Here is a 24,820-nt window from a genome sequence, read left to right as displayed (position 1 = left end):
GCTACTACTATATGGATACTTGCCCACTAGGAACTAAAGACACCACCACATCATATCCCACAAGTCAAACTGTGAAGGGTGCTGGCCAGGGCTGTAATTCAGCAGCTCACCTAAAGCCAAAGACTGCCTACTCACTACAGCTTGACCAGACTCAGCCCTTTTCTGCCATTTTACTGTTCTGATTTCCTGCCCGTTCTCTTTCACAGCCAAACGCAGGTTTACCAAATCCTTCATACTTTGCTACAGATGAGCTTTGTATCCTTTATCTTTTCATTCCACAAAGTAAAAGGTATAGGTGAAAGTTATACTAAAAAGGTCAGAAGCTGAACTGAGCTTATGTCGTGTACATTAATAGGCAAGAATCAAAAGGGACTCATCAGGAAAGGAAAACCAAAAGGTGATTTCAAGGAGAAAGTAGAGAAGGTTGGAAAGCATAAAAGTACAGCAATGAGTAAAGAGAGAAACTGCACAGGGCTGGGAAAAGGGCCATTGCACACAAGGGAGGAGAAATTATATGATCTATTAGTGACAGAACAACAATGACACATTGGAGAAATGACAGTGCATACAAAGATTAAGACTAGGATGAGAAAAGATTAATGGTGTGAAGAGACAAAAATGGAAACCTTAACCTTCAGAAAGAAGACAAAGTTTAAGGTAAAATGAGAATACACCAAAATAAATGGAAAAGAGAACCAAGCTTGGAACATTCCAGAGGGCAAACTGGAAAGGACAGAGATATACTACACTGTACTGGACATGGCTGTGAAGGAAACTGTGTGCACTTGAAAGCGGGGTTACTCACTGTGGAGGATTCCCTGTTTCTCTTCCTGAGTACAGTCCCCTCAGCACACCTGGGCAGCTCCTCCCTGCAATTGAGAAAATTTGGGTAGCCCTGTCCCCTTCTCTATAACATCACATCCTACTCTATAAAGTCAGTAAAAGTGCCAAGTATTACCATGAGAGTTTGACAATAATGGGAAAAAAACAATAAAGCTAAGCAAACATCAGAAGTCACCCTGTCCTGGACAATGGGAGAAGGAAGAGCAGTTTGTGCTGAGGAAGCTGCACTGAACTGGCTTTGGAAACAATGGCCAGACATACAGATACATAAGATCATCTTCACCAAACAACAATGAAACCAACAAGTAGGAGGCATAACACCCCTACAGACAGTTTAACGAAACCCACAGGGCAGATTTCAAATACCACAGTATGAAGTGAACAAATTCAGGGTATAATGACAAATTGAAATGCAGACTGTAAGACAGGCTGAAAGTACTGGAGTAACACTGGACAGGTAGTGTGGGCTGCAGTTCAGATACCCACAAATTAATTCTGCTCATCTAACCCTTTAAATCTGTTAATTAAAGAACTATCATACCCTAACTGAAAAGCACAAATTCTCTGATTTAAACCCTGCTTAAGTTGAAAATCCTGTTATTATGTATATGATTATGCTTCTTTATAGTAACAAAGACTAATTAGCAGAGAACCTTAATAACGATGTTTTTTTCAGCCCCTCCCACCATGCTGTCCATCCTCATCATTGCTCCTCCCCCCAGTTTTAGCCTAATCATTTACACAATAAGAAAAAAAATAATACTTGTTAAAACCTTTCAATGACAATATAATTTCTTCCGTCAGTTATGAAAACAGCATCAGAGTATTATTAAAGATTCTGTGAGCTAATGAATACATTGGACTGTTAATTATACTAGTATCTCTTGCTTCTGTATCTCACCACTAATACTGCTAAAGCCTGCAATTCCTTTTGCATTTCTAAGATTTTAAAATATATTAGAAATGCAAACTGAATAACTAACTGTGCTTAAGGCACAACAACATACTAAAATGCAGAAGGATAGTTAATCATACGGCCGGTCTTGGTCAGACATAGTAATGAACATCAGGGAGGAAGACCTAATCTGTTTTAAAATATCTTTCTCTTCCTCCCACTCCTTCCACCAACGCTTGTATCATATATGGGCAGTGACTAATAATGCTGAAATTAAAGCACGCCAAAGTGCTGTTGTGAAGAACATAAACTGTTTCAATTATTTTGTTAAGAAGGACAATGGCAGAAGAATGGTTTGCACTGACTGCAAGCTCTATCACAGAAGATCAGTTATTTATTCCTATTATTCCTGCTCTATTTATTTCTGCCATTCAACCATAGCCTTAAAAAGGGACAGCCGCTAAAATAACTGGGACAAATAATGTGATACCCATCAAGAAAATCGCAAAGAGAACAGAAGTAGTCACTGCACAGAACACATTCTTGGTGTTCATTCAGACCCTGGTTAACAACCCAGATCTACCAAGCAGAGCGGAAATCAAACCTCCCAACAAAGATTAGCAGCCCAACAAATTGTAGTATTTTTGTCACCTACAGGTATCAACTCACACTTCAGAGATATTAAAAAATCACACAGATGCCACGACTCATGTATTCCCAGTTTCATTGGAGAAGTCATGACAGTTATAGGGGACATGAAGAATACAAATTCCTTTTCTCATAATCGCAGCTATAATCATCTGTGTGTTGATAACTCTGAAAAAATCAGTTGCTGCACTGAGGAAAACACTTGCAGTGAACATTTAGCAGGAAGACTCTAGTGCAGAGTCAAGACTTCAGCTTTGTGTAAGAGAGAAATCCTGGATGCTCAACTTGCCTACAAAATCAGAAGATGACTTCTCTGTAAAACTGATGGAATTATTAGTTTATATTTAATATACACAGATGCCAGTGACTACCTGAATCAGATCTGCTCGATCATTGCATTTAGGACACCAAAGAGAACACAGCAGAGGGACAAAGTGAAGAAAAGCAAACCAGAGAGTTTGCCCCCTGCTACTCATAACATTCCTGCAGCAAATGGGAAGCTTTCCCTGCAGCTATCAGTTATCACACTGACAGAAAATAATTCATCTAAACAAGAACCAAGTGTGTTCTGATACTGCACTGTGGTCCAAAGCAGCGGGCAGATCAGCCTAGTGGGCTTCATGCTGCTGATTATGTGACCAAATAGTCCAAAACCAGCCAGAGCTTCTTCCAGTTCTGGAAGCTGCTGGCAGAGATCTGAAGGTCAGGTAGCTGACAAAAATAATGATCATTTTATCGTAATAGGCTGAGCCACTGGTCAGAAACTGAAGCAATTCTCCTTAGACATTATTTTTAAAAAAAACTGAGGAGGAGGAGAAAGAGGAACAGTACAGTTATTCCCAGTGCTCCTACTCATCAGCTAAAAGACAAGTCAGGCTGAACTACACAATGGACAATCTTTACTGCCCAAAGACAGCAGGGTGAATAAAAAAAAAAAAAACCAAAAAAAAAAACCAACCAAACAAACAAGCAAACAAAACCACTAAACAAACCCCCCAGAAACTTTCTTTCTCCTAAGCAGAAAATATAAATTATTTCTAGCCACCCATTACTAAATTACCGAATTGAAAGATGGAGTATCAAACAGGGTACAAGAAATAGCAGCATCCTGGAAAAAATCCAGCATTGTCTTCTAGAGCTGCTTATGTGAAGTTAACAGAAGGACTGACTTCTATTGTGGAAATGCCCCACTCAAATCTTTTGTGTTCATTTTTGATTAACAGCTTCAGTCATTGGGGAATTATCAGCAGCTTGGTAAAAGTTCAAAGCCCTTGTGTGAAGAAAGATGGGTAAATGGTTTGGAGAAGAGGGAGGGTACAGAGGGAGGGAAGAAAGGAAGTGCAGAGAGATGGATCAAGAGGCCAAACAGCAAGGAGGGGTACACCTACATGAAAAAGAATGATTATAAGGGTAGGTGCACCTTGACCAATTACAACACAAGTTCTCAAATAAGTATTCACAGATCTCTTGCTGATATTGATCAACAGAAAGGCGAATAGTGGTTTCCAGGCAAAAAATTAAAAAGAACTTAAAACAGGAGTAGTAATTCTCCCGGTAGGACTTTTGTCTTTGAGCAGTTGAAATTACAATAAGGAAATTATAAGATCTAAGTAGAAAAGGTACATTTCATAAGACACGTCACTCTCAGTATGCTGCATACTATGACTTCGTCTTTGTAATCACTTGACACTACAGATAAGCAAGAAAAGAAAGATCAAACAAGGAAAGGAACAAAGATGTCACATGAATACAGAGGAACACATAAAAATACCATAACGTGATCAATATATTAGTTTTAACATCAGTTTTAGTCCACCCTTTTTTAGGTTCAGAGGTAATGCTACTGACCAATAGAACTCAAAACAGTTTAAAGCACACCTCATAAAGTAATTTTCCCAGCTCTCTTTCAGTGAAAAGCATTTTATTGTTCCTTTAGCATAAATGATAGGGAACAACTGGCCAAGTATTTCCTGCAAGAGAATTTCTTCTATAGAATTTAAAAAGTAGGTCTGAAACCATCTAGCTTTGCTAACCTGCCAGACACATAAGGCATTATCATCAAATTCTAAAATACTGAATGAAAGAGCAAGAAAGAAGCTGAATAGTTTCTTTGTTCATGTCATCGCTTTAACCAGATCGTAAGGCTTGTTCTAAGATGTCTGAAACTTTTATTGTTCTTTCCAAAATTTATTTATAATGTCATATTTCAAATGGATATAAAGGCAGCTTTGGAAATTCCAGATAAACTGTACTCTTGACATTTTGAATTCAAAAGAAATTGGATTACAGTTCAGTTTAAAATTAACATACAGTTGGGCTATTCCTTTAAAGGCACAAGCTCTAACAGCAATGACATCCTACCATGCTAATGGTCTCATACATCACAACAGAAAATGTATGGCAAAGTTTTTAACTCTAAACAACTGACTTATTATAATAACGTATTGATCTGGTCTAACATACTGAAAAAAATGGAAAACCTTTATATTTCCCTCTTTACTAATGCAATCAGCTTGTCCAAGCAATCAGGAACTTTTTTTATAGGCTCTGTCAGGACAGATCCATAAACACCTCAGTGACTAGCAGGATGAACCTAGGAAGCATACAGAATCCTATCAGATTTCTAAGATCAGGATCAAAGATACACCAGTGAGCATGGTGTCAAACTTGCTATCCCAGTATGGGTTTCCACTGTTAGCAGAGGATTACTAACAACAATTTCAGTTCAAGCAATGGAGCATCCAGATTCCCAGAATGACTGCTTAGTTCTGACAGTGCCACGTTCAGTGCCAGTTCTGTTTAGCCATTCAAGTCTACCTCTCCTTGCATCTTACTGAAATACTCCATTGCCTCTCACTGTGCCCGCCTTTCCCTATTCTCAAGCTGATATTCCCATCTTCTGAGGTGTTGCAATAACCCCTAACTTGTATATCTCACACCTTCCCACATGCCTATCCAAATACCTTTCTTCCCTAATCCTTATCACAGTACAAGCCTACAGGTTATTCCTATGTCCTCTATTCCTCAAACTGAGTGCATTCATACAGTTGCAGCTCATGCCATGGGTTCCCCAAATCTGCACAGAGGCACACAAGTGCTGCATAGGTAAATCAGTACTGGTACCTTGCTGGCAGCACACTGCAGCTCTTAGGTGCTGACAGGAAAAACTGTGATGCAGACCTCCTCTGGCTTGTGAACCACACTCTCTTGCCTGCTTACAGTAGAAGTTTTACCAGCACTGAGCCAGCTGGAAAACTTGGGTTAAAAGCTTTTAAAACTACAAATCATTATTTCAGAGAAGAGACAAAGAGCAAAAAAAAGCTCTTGCCATACAAAAAGCATTACTGAAATTTGTACCAATTCAGTGACCACATAGGCCATTTTCCTGAAATGTCTCTAATTGTGGCAGGGATAAAAATTCTCCTTTGGCACCTTCTTGGTACAAAAAAAAATGAGAGACCTCACTTAGATGACTGGAGCTAATAGAGCTGAATGGATACCAGTGCCCTGTCAGCCTCCTTTACATTACAGATAACAAAGCAAAGAACTACTACATTCATTCCCCACCAAAAGAATAAAAAAACCCCTAAATAACTAAGAAACACCAACCTTAAAATGTATTTGTTTCATATATGTGTTTCCTCTATTGGAAGGTGATACAGAATATTTTTTTCTGAGGCACTGAAAGATTTGCTGCATAACTTATGTTTCAGCATAGTAGGATAAAAAAAAATTACAAAGAACAAAACTTTACAGAAAAATCAACAGCAGAATGAATATATGTTTGTTTCAGAAGCTTTCATCGCTTTATTTTCTCAGGCAAGCATAATGTGTAAGGGTTACTTTTAATGTGAGAAATAAAATTCCTACTGGCTACTCTCTAAATGTACCAAAATTTAACAGGAGGTGACAGTTGTGCTGATTCTCTTGCCATTGCTTTACTATCAGAGCTTATCTTGTTAGACAGTGTCCTAAAGATACTGACCTAAGACTTCTAGAAAGCAAAAAGAAAATGGGAGGAAAACAGAAGAGGAAAAAGAAACAAAATATTTTAAAACTATGCATTCTACATAAATAATCTTACATATTAGTTTTGACCATTTTAAACATTTCATCCTGGTAAAAACTGACTCACTAAAAGGAGAAGTTAATGCTGCAACTGACATTGATTCCATTGATGCACCATGAATATATTTACGTTTATAGAATGTCTAATGACAGCAAACATAAAACCATAAAAATTATACTTCCATTTTAATTGTGTGGGATAGATGGCAAGCTCATGAAATTTACAGCATATTTTGATGCTTTGGTGAACAAACAGGATAAGTCACACTGATCCTCTTAACCTCAGAAGGGAAGTACATAATTTCACAACTCATTTGTCTGGACTGTTCCTCACTTACAGATGATACACCAAATAATGAGCAAATGGACATGCAGAACAGAACTAAGAATTCTTCTTAATAACTGTATTCCAGAAAGAGCAACTACAATGTGTTTAATGCACGAAACACAGAATTAAATTCCTGAGAGATGTACAGCAAGTGAGAAAAGTGGAAAAAATACCAGTCCCTTGCAAACACATACACAACAGAAATCCACATTCAATTCTCTAAGTTCTATCAGTCAACCTGTTCAAGAACTGAGGGAAAATGGAAACCAAAATTTCACAAAATGAAAACAGCAAACCAATGTTTCCACAAATGAAAAAATTTGATCCAAAACCAATGGCTTGGTTTGGGGTGGGGAGAGAGGAGTGTTGTTTGCTTTGACAGGACAGTATTCTTTCTTGTCCAAACAGACAATAGAAAAGAGCAGAGTTATGAGTCCCTTGCATATTATGCACCTTTTTTTCCTTCCAAAGCCTGCACAGTTATTTCACATCAGGTTTTATTAGTCTGAATCATGACATCATATGTACAGAGTACAGTTCACTGGCACTATCCAGATCTACTGGTTAAATTGCTCTGAGAATAGATTAGATAAGTCATGTTTTGAACTAAAGAAATACAGCCTTCTCAAAGAATGTATAAAGAGAGAATTCTTTTGTTAGCTGTCAGTGAGATTTGCTATCTCTGTTAAATATATAATGGTTAGTGTCATAATGAAGATCAGCCATCGTGGTTATGGCATTTATCTTCATGAGTGAAGAGAGGAAGGGCTACTTCTGATTTATTCTGTCTCTCCTCATGAGACGACTAATGTCATAAGAGATTAGTCTTCAGTACTGACTAGTACACAGAATATAATACAGGGCTGGAGTGGGATGCTAAGTAGTTTTGTAATTGCCGCAAGTTTGGAAGCCCACATTACTTACATATGGCAAGGTTGACAATTAGTCATCTAAGATTTTCAGAATTAGGAGAACATTTTGCAGCTCACTAACTCATATCCATTTGTGTTATTATTTGCTCAGTCCTTCTTTGCAGTGTTTCCACACAGTCCCTTCCCCCAGCTCATCACCTAAGTCCACCCACACTTGTCCTCTTAAAAGCATCATTTATTGTAAAACTGAAGTCCACACTGTTGCTTTATGTCAATTTTTAGTAGCATCTGTTTAAATGTTTAAAAAATACACTATTTAACAACTATTACCAAGAAACATTTGTCACAACACAGGCAGATTAGTTAGAGTATATAATGGCTCTGTATCTATGGTTGTATATGATGTATAAACAGCTTTCTTCAAGATTTTAGAAGTTGCATGCTCACGTCCTCCCAGGGACTTTGTAAAATAATCTGACCATCCTAAGTGAAGGTAATAATTTTTCAAAAGCTTATCACCTTGGAGAAATGCACACAGAATGTTTTGTTTACATGCTGCTTGCTGCTTCTTACAGAAGAAAATGCTTCAAATAATACTATAGTGAAAAAAGAATAACAAAACAACAAACCAAACAAAAAATCACCATCATGATAAGCTAAAGTTCTGCTAAAAACGGAAGAATTATTTTCCCCTAAGCCAGAACACGAATCTTCTCCATCTTCTTAGATCTTCTTTTCTGAATACTGCTTAATAAAAAAATCCCTTGACAAAAAAGGGGTTTTTTGTTAAAAACAGCAATTCCTTACCATTGTGTATATCAAACAGAACACATTATTAAAAAGCTCATGATAAAGTGTTATCTTTATCTAGGCTTCTCAAATATTGACTTAAACATTTTATCAGGCTGTTAATCACATTCACATTCAACGTGAACAGCAACTGAGACCAGTCTTGACAGTCAGGTAACAGGGCAACATTATGGCAGGGAAAAAGTATTGTGAAAGCTAAGGGCATTTCTTATTGATGGTAAGTGGATAGGAGAGGAAAATCAATGGGTCCTCATCAGTACAACTGTCTACCAGCTGGATGCTGATTTTCCTTAGAGATTAAAACCAATAGGAGCAATCACTTGGCACAGGTGAACAAATTCAATAGGACCTCCAGTCTATAAAGGAGAAAAGTGAACAGTGAATTCAAGGCTGGAGTTCATGAAGAGACAAAATGCTGACTATTAAACCAACAGTTTGCAATCAGATCTCGAAACAAAATACAGAACATGTCTTTCCCTGTGGGGGTACAACCTGAAACTGTTCAGTATAATCTGCAATTGTTGTGAAGGTTCCAAACTCCTGACTTGGCCTAAAGGAATTATTTCACGTGGCAAGACTGGCTTACCCCTCCAAGTCAAGCTGGACTGGACCAACCAGGTTACAGCGTGAAATAGCCATCAGCCACACACGTCATGCAGCTACCACCACCAAGCGCCAGAATCACAGCAAAGTAACTGGTTGACGGAAGTATCACAGAGGATTTTGTAAGGGAATATAAAATGCAGAGAGACTTCTTATAAAGCTGGGCTTCCTGTTCAAGACAAGCCTCTATTTTTAACATCATTGTACATTTCTTATCCTAAGACCCTCACCATACACTGAACAAATGAACTGTTACCTTACAGGATGGCAACCGCAACACAAGAGAAGCAAACAAAGAAAGAGTAAACATGGCTGTTACACAGTATATTCTGTCACAGGTCTTTGCTTTTTCTATGAGAAATAACACAAAGACCTCATTTTCCCAAAGTCGCATCTCCTCAGCAAATTTAGGACTAAAATTGTTAGCCCTAGGAAACGCTACTGGCAAATAAATTTAATATCTATGGGGTTAAGCCATGTAACTTTACATTTAATGTTTTAGACATTGACAATAACACATTTTAGCTGTATTGAAAAATAATCTATTTTAGCTGTAGTGAAAGATTACAGTGCCTCAGCTTGGGTTTCTGGTGTAACTACTGACTTCATACTCTACCTTTGAAACAATCAGAAACACAGAATCACTCAGGTTGGAAAAGACCTCCAAGATTATCGAGCACAACGTTTGACCAAACACCACCTTGACAACTGGACCATAGCACTGAGTACTACATCCAGGAAATTTCTGAACACCTCCAGGGATTGTGACTCCATCACTTTCCTGGGCTGTTGGTTCCAATGGTAAAACACATTTCAGTGAAAAATTTCTTCCCATTGTCCAACCTGAACCTCCCCTGGTGCAGCATGAGGCCATTTCCTGTTGTCTCATTGCTTGTTTCCTGGAAGACCATCCCCCACCTGGCTACAGCCTCCTTCAGGTGGTTGTAGAGAATAAGGTCTCATCTGAGCCTCCTTTTCTCCTGGATAAACACCCCAATTCCCTCAGCTGTTCCTCATCACACTTGTGCTCCAGACCCTTCCCTGGACTCACTCCAGCACCTCAATGTCTTTCTTGTGTAGTGAGTGGCCCAGAACTGAACACAGGATTTGAAGTGAGGCCTCACTGATGCTGAGTACAGGGGGACAGTCACTGTTGTGATCCTGCTGGCCACACTATTACTGACACAGGACAGAGTGCCATTGGCCTTTCTGGCCACCTGGGCACACACTGGCTCATGTTTAGCCACTGTCAACCAGCACCCCCAGCTCCTTTTCCACTGGGTGGCTTTCCAGTCACTCTTTGTGTGGCTTTCCAGTCACTCTTTCCCAGCCTGTGGTGCTGCCTGGGGTTGTGACCAAAGTGCAGGACCTGGCACCTGGCCTGGTGGAACCTCACACCACTGGCCTCAGCCCATTGATCCAGCCTGTCCAGATCCCTCTGCAGAGCCTTCCTGCCCTCCAGCAGATCAACACTCCCCCAACCTGCTGTCATCTGCAAACTCACTGAGAGTGGACTCAATCCTCTTGTCCAAATTACTGATAAAGATATTAAAGTGGATGGCTCCAATACCGGCCCAAAAACTGAGTGACAAGTCACCATTTGAATTTAGCACCATTCACCACTGCTCTCTGGGCTCAGACAGCCGGCCAGTTTTTAACCCAGCAAAGAGAGCAACCATCAAAGCCATGAGCAGACAGTTTCTACAGCAGAATGCTGCAGGAGCCAGTATCAAAGGCCTTACTGAAATCCAGGTAGACAACAGCCACAGCCTTTCCCTCATCCAGTCGACTGTCACCAGGTCATAAAAAGGCAGTCAGATGCGTCAAGTAAGACATGATTTTCCTAAACCCGTTCTGTCTCAGCCTGATCCCCAAGTTGGCCAGTATGTGCTACAAGATGGTGCCTTCCCAGACACTGAGGTCAGGCTGACAGGCCTGCAGTTCCCCAGATCCTCCTTCCAATCCTTCTTGCAGGTGGGCATTACACTGCCCAGCTCCAGTTCTCTGGATTTCCCCTGGTCAGCCAGGACTGGTGATCAATGCTGGAGCGTGGTCTGGCTCTTCCGCAGCTCCCTCAGTGCCCTGGTGTGGATCCCATCTGGCCCCACAGACTGTGGGTGTCAGGGATCACAGCAGGGCTCTGACTGCTCCCTCCTGATTACAGGGGCTCTCTTCTGCTCCCTGTCCCTGCCCACCAGCTCAGCTGCCTTGAGGATATCGGGACTTTCTGTTGAAAACTGAGGCAAAGAAGGCATCAGTACCTCAGCCTCTTCCTCATCTTTGGTTACAAGGTTCCCTCCACATCCATAAAGACAGAGACTTTCCTTGGCCCTCTTTGTTGTTAATGTGTTCATAAAAACACTTTTATTATCTCTCACAGCAGTGACCACATGGAGTACTAGCTAAGCTTTACCAATCCAGTTTTCTGTCTACAAGATCTGATGACATCCTTGTACTCTTCTTGAGTTGTCTTCCCCTATTTCCCAAGGTCATAAACTCTTTTTCTCCCCATATTCCAGTGAAAGCCCTATTCATCCAGGCCAGTCTTCTTCCCTGATGCTCATCTTTCAGCACCTAGGGATAGCCTGCTCCTGTGCCTACAAGATTTCCTTAAAAGTATGTCCAGCCTTCCCCGACCCATTTGTTTTTAAGAGCTGTTTCCCAAGATGATCTCTGAACCACGGTCCTGGACAGGCTGAATTCTCCAGAATTCAAGATAGTTTTGGTGAACCCCTTCCTTATTTCACTGAGAACTGAAATCATATCGTGGTTGCTGTGCCCAAGATGGCCTCAGACCAAAGTCTCCAGTGGGAGATTCTAGGAGAATCTCTCCAATGGGAGAATCTAGATTTTTTTTTTTATTGTTGTTCCTCTAGTTATAATATGGGCAAGATAATTCCAAACCAATTCTGAAAATTCTAATACGATCTTACTATCAAATGAATGAGAAAATATTTCAGATGACAAACTTGTTTTCTTTTTCAATTATTTCAAGGGTATTACCTGTAATTTCAACAACACTTGGTTAGCCAAGATAGACTGTAGTACAACTTGTTCTAAAAATAAACTGAATGTAACATCACATAAACAGAGCATTTTATTTCCAAGACAGAGGCCCTCTATTTTATAAAGGAGAAAATACAAACTATCTTATTTTAGATCTTGGTGTTCTATTGAAATCCTTTTACTCTTAAAGTCTGAGAAAAAATTAAATTTTAAAAATAAAAGTTTGGGGACTTTAGCTGATGATATAATTAAGTGAATGGTAGAAAAATAATGAACAAATTATATGTGATTTTATCACTGAATTGAGAAAGTGGGGGTTTTCCCTCATTTTTTCTTTGTCAGTTTATTTTTTTACTTCCTTCACTATCTTTGCTATTTACTTCTCATTGGTACAATAACACCTCCATTTTCTTCACTGCTCCCCAACACAGTACTGTAATCTTTCTCCCAGGATTACATCAGTATCACTCAGGCACACACTCTTTTCACCACATGACATGCCAACAGACATAGACCCAGTTTCATTCTCTCTTACTAATCCCTGAACATGTATGCCAAGTGTTAAAACTAATAAGCTTCATAACTATTATTATGTATGTATGGAGTAACTAAAGCCCATTTTTTTCAGAACATTAATTCTCAGAATGCTTTTCCTGATCCCCTCTCTCTTCCTCCACACGCATATCTTTCTATAAAATTAACTTCAACATTTAACAACACTTGAACTCACACATGAAGCTTCTGCCATAACAGCTCCAATGAGCAGATAACAGCAAACAGGTGCAGTGGTTTTTAAATTTTCTTAAACTTTTTACTCTCTTTGCAGCTCTTTCAGAACCATTTCCCAACCACCATGCATATATACCAGCTTCACTTATCCAAACTGCCACTTTTCTGGATCTGGCTCAAAATGAAGACAGGAGCATTATTTCACTCTATTTAACATTACTTTAAATAGCTTGAAACATTTTCCTACAGCTCAGACACTAATAAAATTAACTAGCACAAGAAAATTACACTATGAAACTGAGTCTGTCCTCCTCAAGGATAGTTAAAATTGACTAACAGTGACAGAGATATTATTTTCAGTTATTTTTTTATTTAATGGAAATGTTACAGATTCTGAGAATGATGGAACCATAGAATGGTTTGTATTGGCAGGATTTTAGAGATCATCTGGTTTCAATGCCCCTGCCTTGAGCAGGGACACCAACACCATTCACTAGACCACATTGTTCAAAGCCCCATCCAACCTGGCACTGAACACTTCCAGGGAATGAACATTCACAACTTCTCCAGGCAACCTATTCTTGTATGATTAGAAAGGTTTGATAATGTGTTAAACAGTCTACTTCCAAGCAAAGTAGCTAACCTATGAGTTGCTGGTGACATAAATGTTCTATGCAAAATACCAATTATTTAATTAATATTAATCTACAACCCCCCAAACAAACAAACAAACTCCAAAAAGCAAAAAACCCCACAAACCCCAACAGGCAGGCCCCTGAAGAAAAGAGTTTTTATTACTATTTATTTTTACTAAGGTATCTTAGATTGATTTTTGGTTCCTTCATTTTATTAAACAGTTAAAAATCAGTAAGACACACTTTTCTGATCTAACTTCAAAATCCATACAAAACATTTTTGATCAACTGTTTTGACTCCATTACTCCAAATTTTTTATAGTTCCCCATCTTCTATTGAACTTTTCACTGTGTAGTTCACAGACCACCTGAAAGACTACCTTTCTGGAGTCCATGAAACACAATAGCTAAAATCGCTGGTCAGACACTGACTTCATTCTCAAGGCCTTTCACTCTGCTCACTCACATTGTTGTTACTTTCTTGCATCATCCTGCATCCCTCAGTCAGCCATGCAACTGTTTGTTCACACTTCTCCCATACTTATATTCCCCTTTCACCAGGAAACTCCCCAGACAGCCATATGAGAGTTCTGAAGCCTCCTCCTCAAGTGCTGATGCAGCTGGGACGAGAGGCTAAACTAACAACCCGCAATGGTCGCAGTGAACATCAAACACTTACTGCCCCGGGCTGATCAGCAGCACAGGTACTGAGAAGCTCCCGTGGAGGTACACCGTAAATGCAACAATCGTCACTGATACATGTATCAAAGGCAGGTAGTAACTTGCACAGACTGATAAAAATCTCAAAGTCTACCTTGTGAAGCCACAGCCCTCTACTTTTAAAGCGCTTCTACAGATCCAAGCCAGAGCATGTTTTAACATCATAACCACTTAGTAGGGCTCGCTGTCACTGGAACAGGAGAACAAAGAACAGGGAAGATCCTTCCTCATGAGACAACTGCAGCATTCAAGATGGCTCCAAGCAGTAATTCCATTTTCTTTCAGTGTTTGCACCTTGGGAGTCAATCCCACGCTCTAAAAACCACAGATTTCAGTAACAGACTTTTTTCTAAAGACAAGGGACATGGGTCCAAGACAAAGTTATAGGGTTGGTTATCCCTGACATTCCACTTGGATGGGTAGCTCTCATTCCAAAGGCAACAGGGGAAGTTGGCACTGAGCCAGCTGATCCCTGAACAATGACTGGCAGAACAGGATTTTAGCATGAAGAATCTGACTGCAAGATGAAACAACCACAAATCTGGACCAACCCGAGAGCTGGGAGTAGCAGCCATTTCTTGCTATTGATAATTGCCTACGCAAAGGATGCTGAGGCTTATTAAAGGCAGATCAAATGTCCCAGGCATGTAACCTCATTTCTGTGACTCTCCAGTCAGTTTCACAGGCCTATAACCCAATATCTGGAAAAAAAAAAATATATATATATATACACACATATATATATGATTAGGACTGCAAGTCAGGAATTCAAGGGACTGCATCAAAACATCTTTATTATTCCCTCCCACCAAATATCCTCCTCAGATATATAGCAAAAAGAACTTCAGCTGTTGCCCAGAAGGGCACTTTCAGAAAGGTGCATATCTATGGAGCCATGGGTCATTCTAAAGCCAGTAACAAAAGGTATTAGCATCTCCTTCACAGTAATTATTTGAATTTCTTCTACAGTGAATTCTGAGTTTATTCCACACCCACACGATGAACCTCACTACATTATTCTATATTCCAGTTTTTAAAACAGAAGACGTGTAGTTGCAAAATGTCTCAAAAATCTGCATTATGAATGAAACAAATTATGGAATAGATTAAAATGTGTTAAGCGACTGCTCTATGTACAAATCTGCTGCAGCATTCCTGCATCAAACTCTCTCAAAAAAATCAAGAGACTGAGCCCAAAATGCCTCAAAAAAACAGATAATGTCAATGAGAACCATTAACTGGATACAGATTTCCCAATCTGTACTAGAAAACTGATGTTTTTTGTTAGTCACTGTCAGAAAAACACAATGCATCTAAATTCTAAATCATGCTCATTAGACAACTTTTTCTAATAATTTATTTTTCTTCATTGTCCCATTTTTTAAAGCAGAATGTAAATTTTCACTAAAAGAGCAGATTCTGGCATAGGCCAGACAAGTCATAGCTACTACCAGTAATAAAAATCAGTAATTTTATTGATTTCACAAAACTAAAACTAACTTGGGTTGTATGACTTCAAGTGTAAATAGACAAGGTGACCTTGAGGCCCTTTCCAACTCCATCTTCTATGATTATCAAAGCAATGCTGTAATTAATGCTTTTCTCAACTGAAACATGACATTCCAAAGAGGTTCTCATTGGTCTTACCAGTTTAGAATTTCTAAATGACAGAATGCCAAATGAGACTAAAGAAGCTGGTACGATCAGAGAATGTAATGACTTTGAGATAGTTGCCAGAGTCTTGGTCCAGAAGAATGACAGCAGGCTATGGACAATAAGGGTCTATTTTTTCTCATTACCCTTGCTAGGTTATTGGCAGGCAGACATAGTGATATGGAATGTCACATGCTTTGCTGATACAGCAATGCTAAGAGGTGATGGATAACTGGGAATTTCGAAGCATAAAAGAATTAACATTTATCTTAAAATAGGTATCAACAGACATTCAGTTTCAATTTATGGGACAGAAAAAGAAATAATCAAACTAGATGATAACACTTAATGAAAAATAGTTAAATACTTTGGCAACACAGTGATAATGGTAAAGCCTAATCTTACATAAAAAGAAGGTTCGAGTCACATAAGTAGGAACAAATCATATGGGACATTAATTTGACTGTGATTTACTAGACTAGACATTTCACAAGGCACCTCACCAAATACATGAAACACTACACAGTTAGGCAGGTTCTCCAGGGTGCCAAGAGCCAGCTGAAATGGAATCAAACTTTGACCTTCGAACATTTGATATATACTTCGGATAAGGCTCTTTTCCCTCTCTAGATGTCAAGTTACACAGGAAACTAACTAGGATAAAACAATTATAAACTCCAATTGATTCATTAAATTCTAAATTCTGTCTATAAGATCTAAGCAAAATCACAAAAAAAAGAAGAAAATAGCCTTGTGTTCTCCAAAGCAAGTAACCTAGTAGTTCAGGATCTTGTCTGATAGGAACACTTCTGAAGTTGCAGAGGCTTTGGAAATGTTGTTATCTTATAAGTCAGACTCTGTTCAACCAGGATGCAACTGTCACCCACTGGACAATGACCTCCAGAGCTAACCCACTACAACAGTGAGAAGAGTCTCATCACAGGCTCATCTAGACCATCTATGCATACAGAGGATAAGTTCAAAACACAGCATCATATGTATCTTCTAAATAAATTATTTCTGATGATCAAAAATGTGTGAACAATAATCTAGGATGTGAACTGGAATATTTTCTACACAGAACTACAGCCACCAATCCTCTAATCAAGTCTGATGATTCCAGAGCAACAGACGAACTGTGGCTGCTGATCCTGGCAAAATTGCTGTCAGACAGAAACAAAACTTGATGCTACACTACAAAGCAAATCTAGGCACCTGAACTACAAGAGGCCACATCAGTCATAAGCGGCAATGCAAAAGCTGGATCCCATATGCTAAAACCTCAAGTAAAAGGTCCTTCAATACTGAGGAAAGTCACATGCCAGGCTCTACAGATTTTATCCTGCTGAGCTCAAGAAGTTATAGAAAACTGAACTCTCAAGTCGAAGGATGAAATATCAGATTCATCCAGACATTGCTGTTCCAACATCAGAAACACCAGAGCTTGCTTGAACCAAAAGTTAATGGAGCTCCTCTAGACCCTTCAACACTAAGTGCCATCCCTAACCACAATCACTGCACTGACATCAAAGAAGCTCCAGGAAGACAGCATGTACTGCCAGATGGCTTATCTGTCTCCTGACCAGATATGATGTCTGAGCCAGAGCCATATCACCATTCAGAAAGTTGTAGGTCATCCTTTCAAACCAAAATTAGCTGCAAGTAATCAGTAGGCACCTCTCTACCATTAAGCATTCCCAGCATGTACATCTCTAGGATGTAACAGGAAATCCAGTTACAGGAAACTTTTGGAAGGACTTCTCAAAAAACAGAGCAGGCTCAGAGGGCCAGTATGTCAACAATTTGAGGTTTCTTTGGGTAATTGTCATTGAAAGTTGGTAAGTGATTAATGGACCACTTGTGACCAATCTGTTTGTGCTTGAGCAGCACAAGGATTTGACTACCTGAACTCATGAGATGAGCAAATGGCCTATACCAGGATGTGCTGCTTATTGCTCTGCCTTTGCATTGGAAGCTGACCCAGAGTGAAGGCTAAAATACTTGGTTTCTTCAGTTGCAAGTTCCTCAGAAGGAGAATTTGCTCAGTTTCATCTGGAACCCATGAACCATAATGAATAATTTCCACTAATCATATCTTCTCCCAGGTCTCGACAACACAAAAGGAGGCCTCTATTTAGTTACTGCTATTTACAGGAATACCACGACCATCATCATCACACCCAGCAGAACATAAAACACTTTGAAGCTTATGACTTTAAAACACACCACAAAAAAACCAAACAAAACAACACAGCAAAAAAAAAACAAAAAAAAAAAAAACCCTAAAAAAACAAACTATTACTCCAAAGTCAACCGAAAGTCAGCAAGTTACATTTAGCACATGATTCTCCACATGACCGTAATTGCTGATCATAGTATAAGAGCAAAAGAAGCTCCTGTAGGAAGTACACGAAAGTTTGGCTTCCACCTTGAGAACAGCCTGCTACCTGGTCCAGACTAAGATGCTGCAATGGCATGGCTAGGATACAGGGAATTGGTGAAATGGGTTAGCAAATCTAACCTACCTAGATGTCAATGGGGGTAGGGTCTTGAGTGTGGTTAGTGGAAACTATTTCATTGTGGTTGCACATGCAACTGACCAAATCTAATCTTGGGAGAAGAAAGAACAGTTATTTCAACAGAAATCAGTATGCTAGGAAAATATTGGCTCTTCTACAGAGAAAGGTAAGCCAGAAGATACTAGAAATATTAACTGTAACAGGGAACATTAAATCACACTTCAAGGCACTGAGAACACCTTCACACTATTGAAGAATGCTCACATTTAGGTTCCTGTTAGGGTTTTCCTCCTATGTTACCCTACTTTGACAGAAAATATGTGACATTACTGAGAAAAGGCTACATTCCTGGGTAAGGTTCTTGCCTACCTAAAGGTCTGCAATTACAAGGGTTAAAGGGCTGTGTCAAATAAAGAGTTAGAATCTCATTTCTCTCTATCTGCTCTAGAAAAATACAAAAGGTGGGCTGAAATAGATGAATCGTTTGCAGATTTTTTTAAATAAAAAATATCAAACTCACATTTATATTAAAGCTATTTCACACTAACAAAAAAAAAAAAAAAAAGTATTGACAACTAAAATCACAGAGGCTAGGAAAAAAAAAGCGCAGGTTCAACCTTGTCTAACAACTGCAAAAATTACTTTGAATAAAACCCTAGAAGGAGGAACCCTAGAGCCAACCAAACTGAAATACAGCTCTTCAAAGCAGCATGATTGTGGATCAAAGGGAAAGGCCATCAAAACTTCTCAAGCCACAGTGTTTCTACTTGTCTGAAAAAGAATTAACTCAGAACAAATATGAAAATAATAGCAGGTCTCTGTTAAGCCAACACAAAGAAATCCTTAATACTATAAAACAAAGTATGACAATTTTTCCGTTTTTAAAGATACATGAAGCTCCTTTAGCATAATGCTTTTAAATGTTACTTATAGTAAAAAAATCAAAGACTTAACATAAAAGTCAAAGGGATTATCATCAATGGTCTAGCTATGCAGAACTTACTTTTCTAGTTTTCTGTTTCATTTGTGGTCTTCAAATATAAAGATGCAATACAAAAATACTTCCATACCGCGACACGATCTGTTTCAACTACACTATCTCAGCATACCAGATGAAGTAACAATCAGCTTTTGGACAACCAGCCACATTAAACAGCAGCATGCAAGCTAACAATTCCAATGGTTGGTTTTCATGTTTTTTTCCAGCATCAGTTTCCCTGATAAATTAGCATAATTTTCTTAAAGTTTACAAGAGGAAACAAACAGCTCTTAGTTAAGAGCCGGATCCTGTCAGGAGACTACTGCAAGAAACACATAAATTAAGATATGAATATTACTCACCCAATATGCACATGCACCTGAACCACAAGGACTCACCACAGAACTGTAAAGCACATAAGTCTTCAGTAACACAAGAAAATCTTTCAGAACAAAATTTGAAGAAGAAAGAGCAAGAATACTAGAGAGGCGATCCAGCACACAACCAAACAAGGACTACTGCACTCATTCTTAGGATTTTCTTCTGCTTTATTGTCAGCTTGTGGCAGAGACTTCACTACATTTCAAATACCACTTACAGGAAAGGGCAATAATAAGGGTAAGCTATTAATAAAAAAAAAAAATCTCCTGAAAATGTTACCATAAACTATCACCCTTCACAGACAGATTGTCTATGCTTCTGAGTTCTACATTCTCAAAGTGATCAGTCTCCACTCATTCTGTTCCGGTCTTTGGTTTAAAGTTCTACAAATAACAACTGATCATGTCTAGAAGTCAAAAGTTGGATCACTGCAGCCTACTTAAAATTGCCATTAGTTCTTATGTGGCACAGTATCCTTGGGCATGTTTTGTTCTCAGTATTTTTCATTTCAATGGTTTTTATGCAGAATTTTATGACATTAAATTTTTAAGAGGCAAAATTCACTATTTCAGGACTTCCAGCAATAGCTTGAGAGTCCTTGTGAAGCTAAACAGATAGAAGATTTTTTCATCTGACAGGAATCACTACAAATTGCTTTAACTACTCAAGTGTTTAACCTTTCTATACAATTTTAATGAGTTCCATGTATGATCAGAAAACAACAATACGGCTACATCAAATGAGGATCACTAAGAGACAAAGGAAAGACAGGATGTTTCTCCTCTTCCTTGAAAGGTTTTCTTTTGTTCTCATTCTTTTAAGTATTCTATCTTAGTCCATCAGACACAGCAGAAAACTGTCATGGAGATAATGCCCAGGTCATACATAAGTACTGCTTTAGTCTGCTGCAAAGTACAAAGTGAGTTGACATATCGGATCTACACCAAAGACGTGCCCTTTGGCAGGTTGTAAAGACAAGTTGCAATTTTGTCCATAAAAATGTGTGTTTCTACAAAATGGGCTCTGTAACATGAACTGTTAGTGGTATGCCACCATTCCATTGATCCTGCACATGCGTTCATTCTCAGGAATGCTTGTAAGCTGGCTATGCCTTACCCTAAGATAAGCAGACTCGCATGAGGAAAAAAGCAGTGTGTCACAGACAGAAAGATTGGACTCTCTTCCAGGAGAAGAAAGGAGACTTCTTCCATAAAATCTAAGTTCTGATAGAGGGCACGCCAGTGGCTGCTGCTTTATTGCCTGTATCACATTAATGGTATTTACAGTAAGAGATTAATATAATGGAAGACCTTTCCTGCTTATGTTTTAAAAATTAAGAGAACAGCTTGAAAAAACACTGCATTGCAGGAGGTTTTCAAAGATCCCTTAATCAAATACTGAGAATGAATAAATACAACACTGACAGTTAGTCTGGAGCCTCAGCATTTACACATTATAATGTATTTTAAGACTGCCTTGTAATATAATTTTCTGAAGTACTTCTGTTTTTTTCATTGTGAAGATGGGAAACAGCGAGCTGTGAAACAATTCCAGGCTCAAGTCCAGTGTTTGTGCTCCTTTTTATCCATAACTATTATCTGGTACATTATGAGTTTTAATATAGATTGGATACAGAGACATGAGTGTATCAATTTCTGTCATAATTACTGTGAGAGAAGTAGTAACAGAGAATGAATGAGGCAAAAGTGTAGCCACAGAAGGAAGATGATTTTACGACTGTGAAACAGAACTACTACAGAGACACTGTTGGTATTATAACTACCTCTCCCACAGATTTCCTGAACAGCTTTGAGTGAGGTACTTAATCTTTCCATGTCTCAACTCTGCATGGGTAAAGCAGAGGTCAAAATACTTAACCTCATAGGCATGTTGCAAGTATAGAAACATTTGCATTTGGGAAGCTACTGGGTGCTGCTAATAATAGCTGTGTACGTACAGTTGAAACATAAAATAAAAATCTGCTTCAGCACTGTTTGAAAGGTGTACAAAAAGTACGGCACCTCACAACAACAAAGAAAACACAATTAAAATTCTGCAGCTCTGGTGAGTGAAGTTGTAATAGTTGGGAAACTGGCATGCAAGTACATAATATAAAATGTACATTGTAATAGATGGACATGAACAACAGAGTGATAAAGCATTGCCAGCAATGTTATCTGTATCGTTTCATACTTTTTAACACTTCACTTTGAAAGCCTCATATTGTTGCAATGTAAGGGCTTTTATAGAAAATCTACAATGTAAATATCCATACAGTTGCTCTATGCATTAATTGACCGTCTTTTCCTAAAAATAATTCAGCGGTACACAATTTTACAACATATTGATCTAGGTAAGCCATGAGTCGTTTTTTGTGAGTAGGTATCAATCACTTCATTGTTTACTTGTCTGTGGAAAGAAATTGATTTAATCAAACCTTGCAGTAATACATTATTGATATATCCCAAGAAAACAAAGTCATAATGAACCATCAGGGCCCTAACATAAAACACCGTAAGGAGCAGCAATTTCAGCTTCAATCTTTCATTGTGATTTGTAAACACATGTGATTATATACAAGTAGCAAAGACCAATGCAAGACTGTAGCTGGTCTGAGCAGCAGCACATGTCATTCACACAACAGACTTGGGACAAGCTCTGCAGAACTTGGCAACCCCAGGAGGCTGGACAAAGGCACACTGTGGACCTCATGTATCTCCACCACTTACATACAGCAGCGTATCATCTTACATGCTACTTGATGTTAGCAAATCATTACTCTTCTGGGGGAAAATGTGCAGCAATAGGACATCAAGAAAATAAGACTCTTAGCCCGTCTCCACAGCAGTGGGTCAGCCTTTGTTCTCGAGGCTTTAAACTTTTCCATGTATGAGACCACATGGGAACAGCGATTTTACTCGATACACAATAAATTCCTTTATGCACATTGTCAAACAAAATACAGCTTACAATGGTAACTGTAGCAGCAGCTTGAAAGAGTAAAGTTAGGATAGCAATCTGATGCATTTTACACACTTTTGAATGCATGTTCATCAGCTTAGAGCACAGAGAAACAAGTACCATAGCAACATCTGCTGCCAAAACTACTTTGACAAAGGTGAGCGAGTATTTTACTGCAGTAAAACTTGTTACAATCACAAGAAATAAGAGAGTACAGTAGCGACACCATAATCAGAGCGTCTTCACTAATGCTGCATTATTACAAAATATTAAGGGATGTATAACGAGCAACATCAGAATTTAGCACTGCCCAAGCCTACAAGAGTACCTCGATACAGCTTACAGAGACATCTATAGGTAGTGTCTGTCTAATACCTTATAATTATTTACGAAGGAGAGGGAGAGGCTGAACTTCCTATCTAGGAATTCATATAATGAGGTGAAAACATTTTTACAAGCAAAGCGCTTCACAAATACACTACACAAATAATAGTAATAAGATAGCATTACCCACTGCCAGAAACAGACGCAACACCAGTAACGGCATGTTACTTCAACAATTCGGTCTGTATCAGAGATGAATAAAAGATAAAGTTCGTGTAGATACAAAAAAAGCAACGTAGCCAGCAGAGACTATCTTTCCAGCTTTGTCATCTTTCTACGCACTCGGCTGGAGCTGAACCAGACCCAACTTTGCAGAAGACACGCATACGGACGTGTACAACCATACGTGCTGTACCGTGCGTAACTATTTGTTGTAAAATTCCTCGAATAGAGAGAACCCAGACATACTCCGAACGGGAAAACAACATAAACAATGTACTCTGTTACACTTAGCAAACAGCAATACAGAATCACGAGAACAGATACAGTAGGGTAAGGGAAACAGTTTCTTAACGAAGTGGGAACGGACCGGGTTTCCAGAGCCACGGAGCCTTTCCAGAAGCGGGTTACATTGCCCTGGACATTGCCCGGCTCCGTGGTGGAAGTAGAGAGGGTGAAGCGAAATCCCAGGTCAGAGTTGTCTCTAACGCCCCGCACCCCTGTCCTGTCCCCACTAAGAAGATGGAAAGGCAAATTCGGCTATTTCACTTTTCTCTAGATTAAAAGGAGGCATTCCACGGGATATCTGATGCACGAACTTTGCAGACATAGACAGGATCGCTGGGTATTTACACACACGCATGCAGAAAGAAGAAAAGAACAGAGGCATTTCCTCACGCACACACCGCGGAAGGGACGTAGGTATTTCTCCTCTCCAGGCAGGCGGGGACGGGCGGCAGAGCCGCGGGCTGCCCGGACCGCCAGCCGGGCGCTGCCGGGCACACGCACCCGCACCCTCCCGCCGCTCCGCACGGGCACTCCCGCGCTCCTTCCCGCTCCCCTGCGCACACACCCCGGCTCTCTCCCTCGTTCTCGCTCGCACTCGGAGTCTCTCGCACACTCTTTCCCCCAGACTCGCTCGCACGCTCTCTCGCTGTCTCTCCCCCTCCCATCCCGCCCCACAGTGGCCCCGACCGCCGGCAACAAAGCGGCTGGCGGCGGCGGGACGCGCTCGCCCCGCACACACACACACAATGCTGCCGCTGCCACCGCGGCACCTACCAGGCGGGCAGCCTCGGCCCAGGTGCGGTCCTTCTTCTTCCTCTTGTCTTTCATGTTTGCATCTCATTGAGGTGGTTCGGGGGGGGGGAGCGGGGGGAGGGCGGACCGGGAGTGGGGGGGGGCCCGGAGGGGTTCCGCACGGACAATGATACGGTGACACCGAGCTCTGGAGCCCCCGGGGCGGGAGGGGCGGGGGCGGAGGAGGAGGAGGAGGAGGAGGAGGAGGAGGGGGGGGGGGGTGGGGGCAGAGGCTCCCCGCGGCGGCGGCACAGCTGTGACAGCTTGAGGGATGCTCCGCCGCGCTCACAACAATGCGCTGTGACGTCACGCGGGGGAACCGCGCCCGCGCCCAACATCCCCGCGGCGGCGGCGGCTGCGCCCCCCGCCCCAGAGCGCGCCCGCCCCCCAAGCCTCGCGAGAGCGGGGCCGCGGGCCGGGGGCGGCGGCGAGGGGAGCGGGATGGCGGGCCGGCCGGCGCCGCCGCCGCACTACAACTCCCGTGGTGCTCCGCGGCGGCTCCCCGGGGACGCGGCGCTGGGGGCGCTGCCGGGGCGGGGGCGGCGGT

General features: G+C 40.4%; 1 protein-coding gene across 1 annotated transcript in view; it reads right to left on the bottom strand.

Annotated features, from left to right (window-relative positions):
• The window catches only part of ASXL3 (ASXL transcriptional regulator 3), a 121,294-nt gene extending 96,954 nt beyond the window's left edge, over window positions 1-24,340 (bottom strand). Inside the window, exon 1 of the mRNA XM_066330518.1 lies at window positions 24,256-24,340. Within this exon, the coding sequence (XP_066186615.1) occupies window positions 24,256-24,309 (54 nt within the window). The 5' untranslated portion in view covers window positions 24,310-24,340. The remainder of the gene's footprint in view (window positions 1-24,255) is intronic.
• Window positions 24,341-24,820: the final 480 nt, after the last annotated feature.

The sequence above is a fragment of the Sylvia atricapilla genome, chromosome 1, assembly GCF_009819655.1.
Source record: "Sylvia atricapilla isolate bSylAtr1 chromosome 1, bSylAtr1.pri, whole genome shotgun sequence".
NCBI classification, from domain to species: Eukaryota; Metazoa; Chordata; class Aves; order Passeriformes; family Sylviidae; genus Sylvia; species Sylvia atricapilla.
The sequence above is the reverse complement of the archived record's forward strand: the minus strand, read 5'-3'. Positions and strand labels throughout refer to the sequence as shown.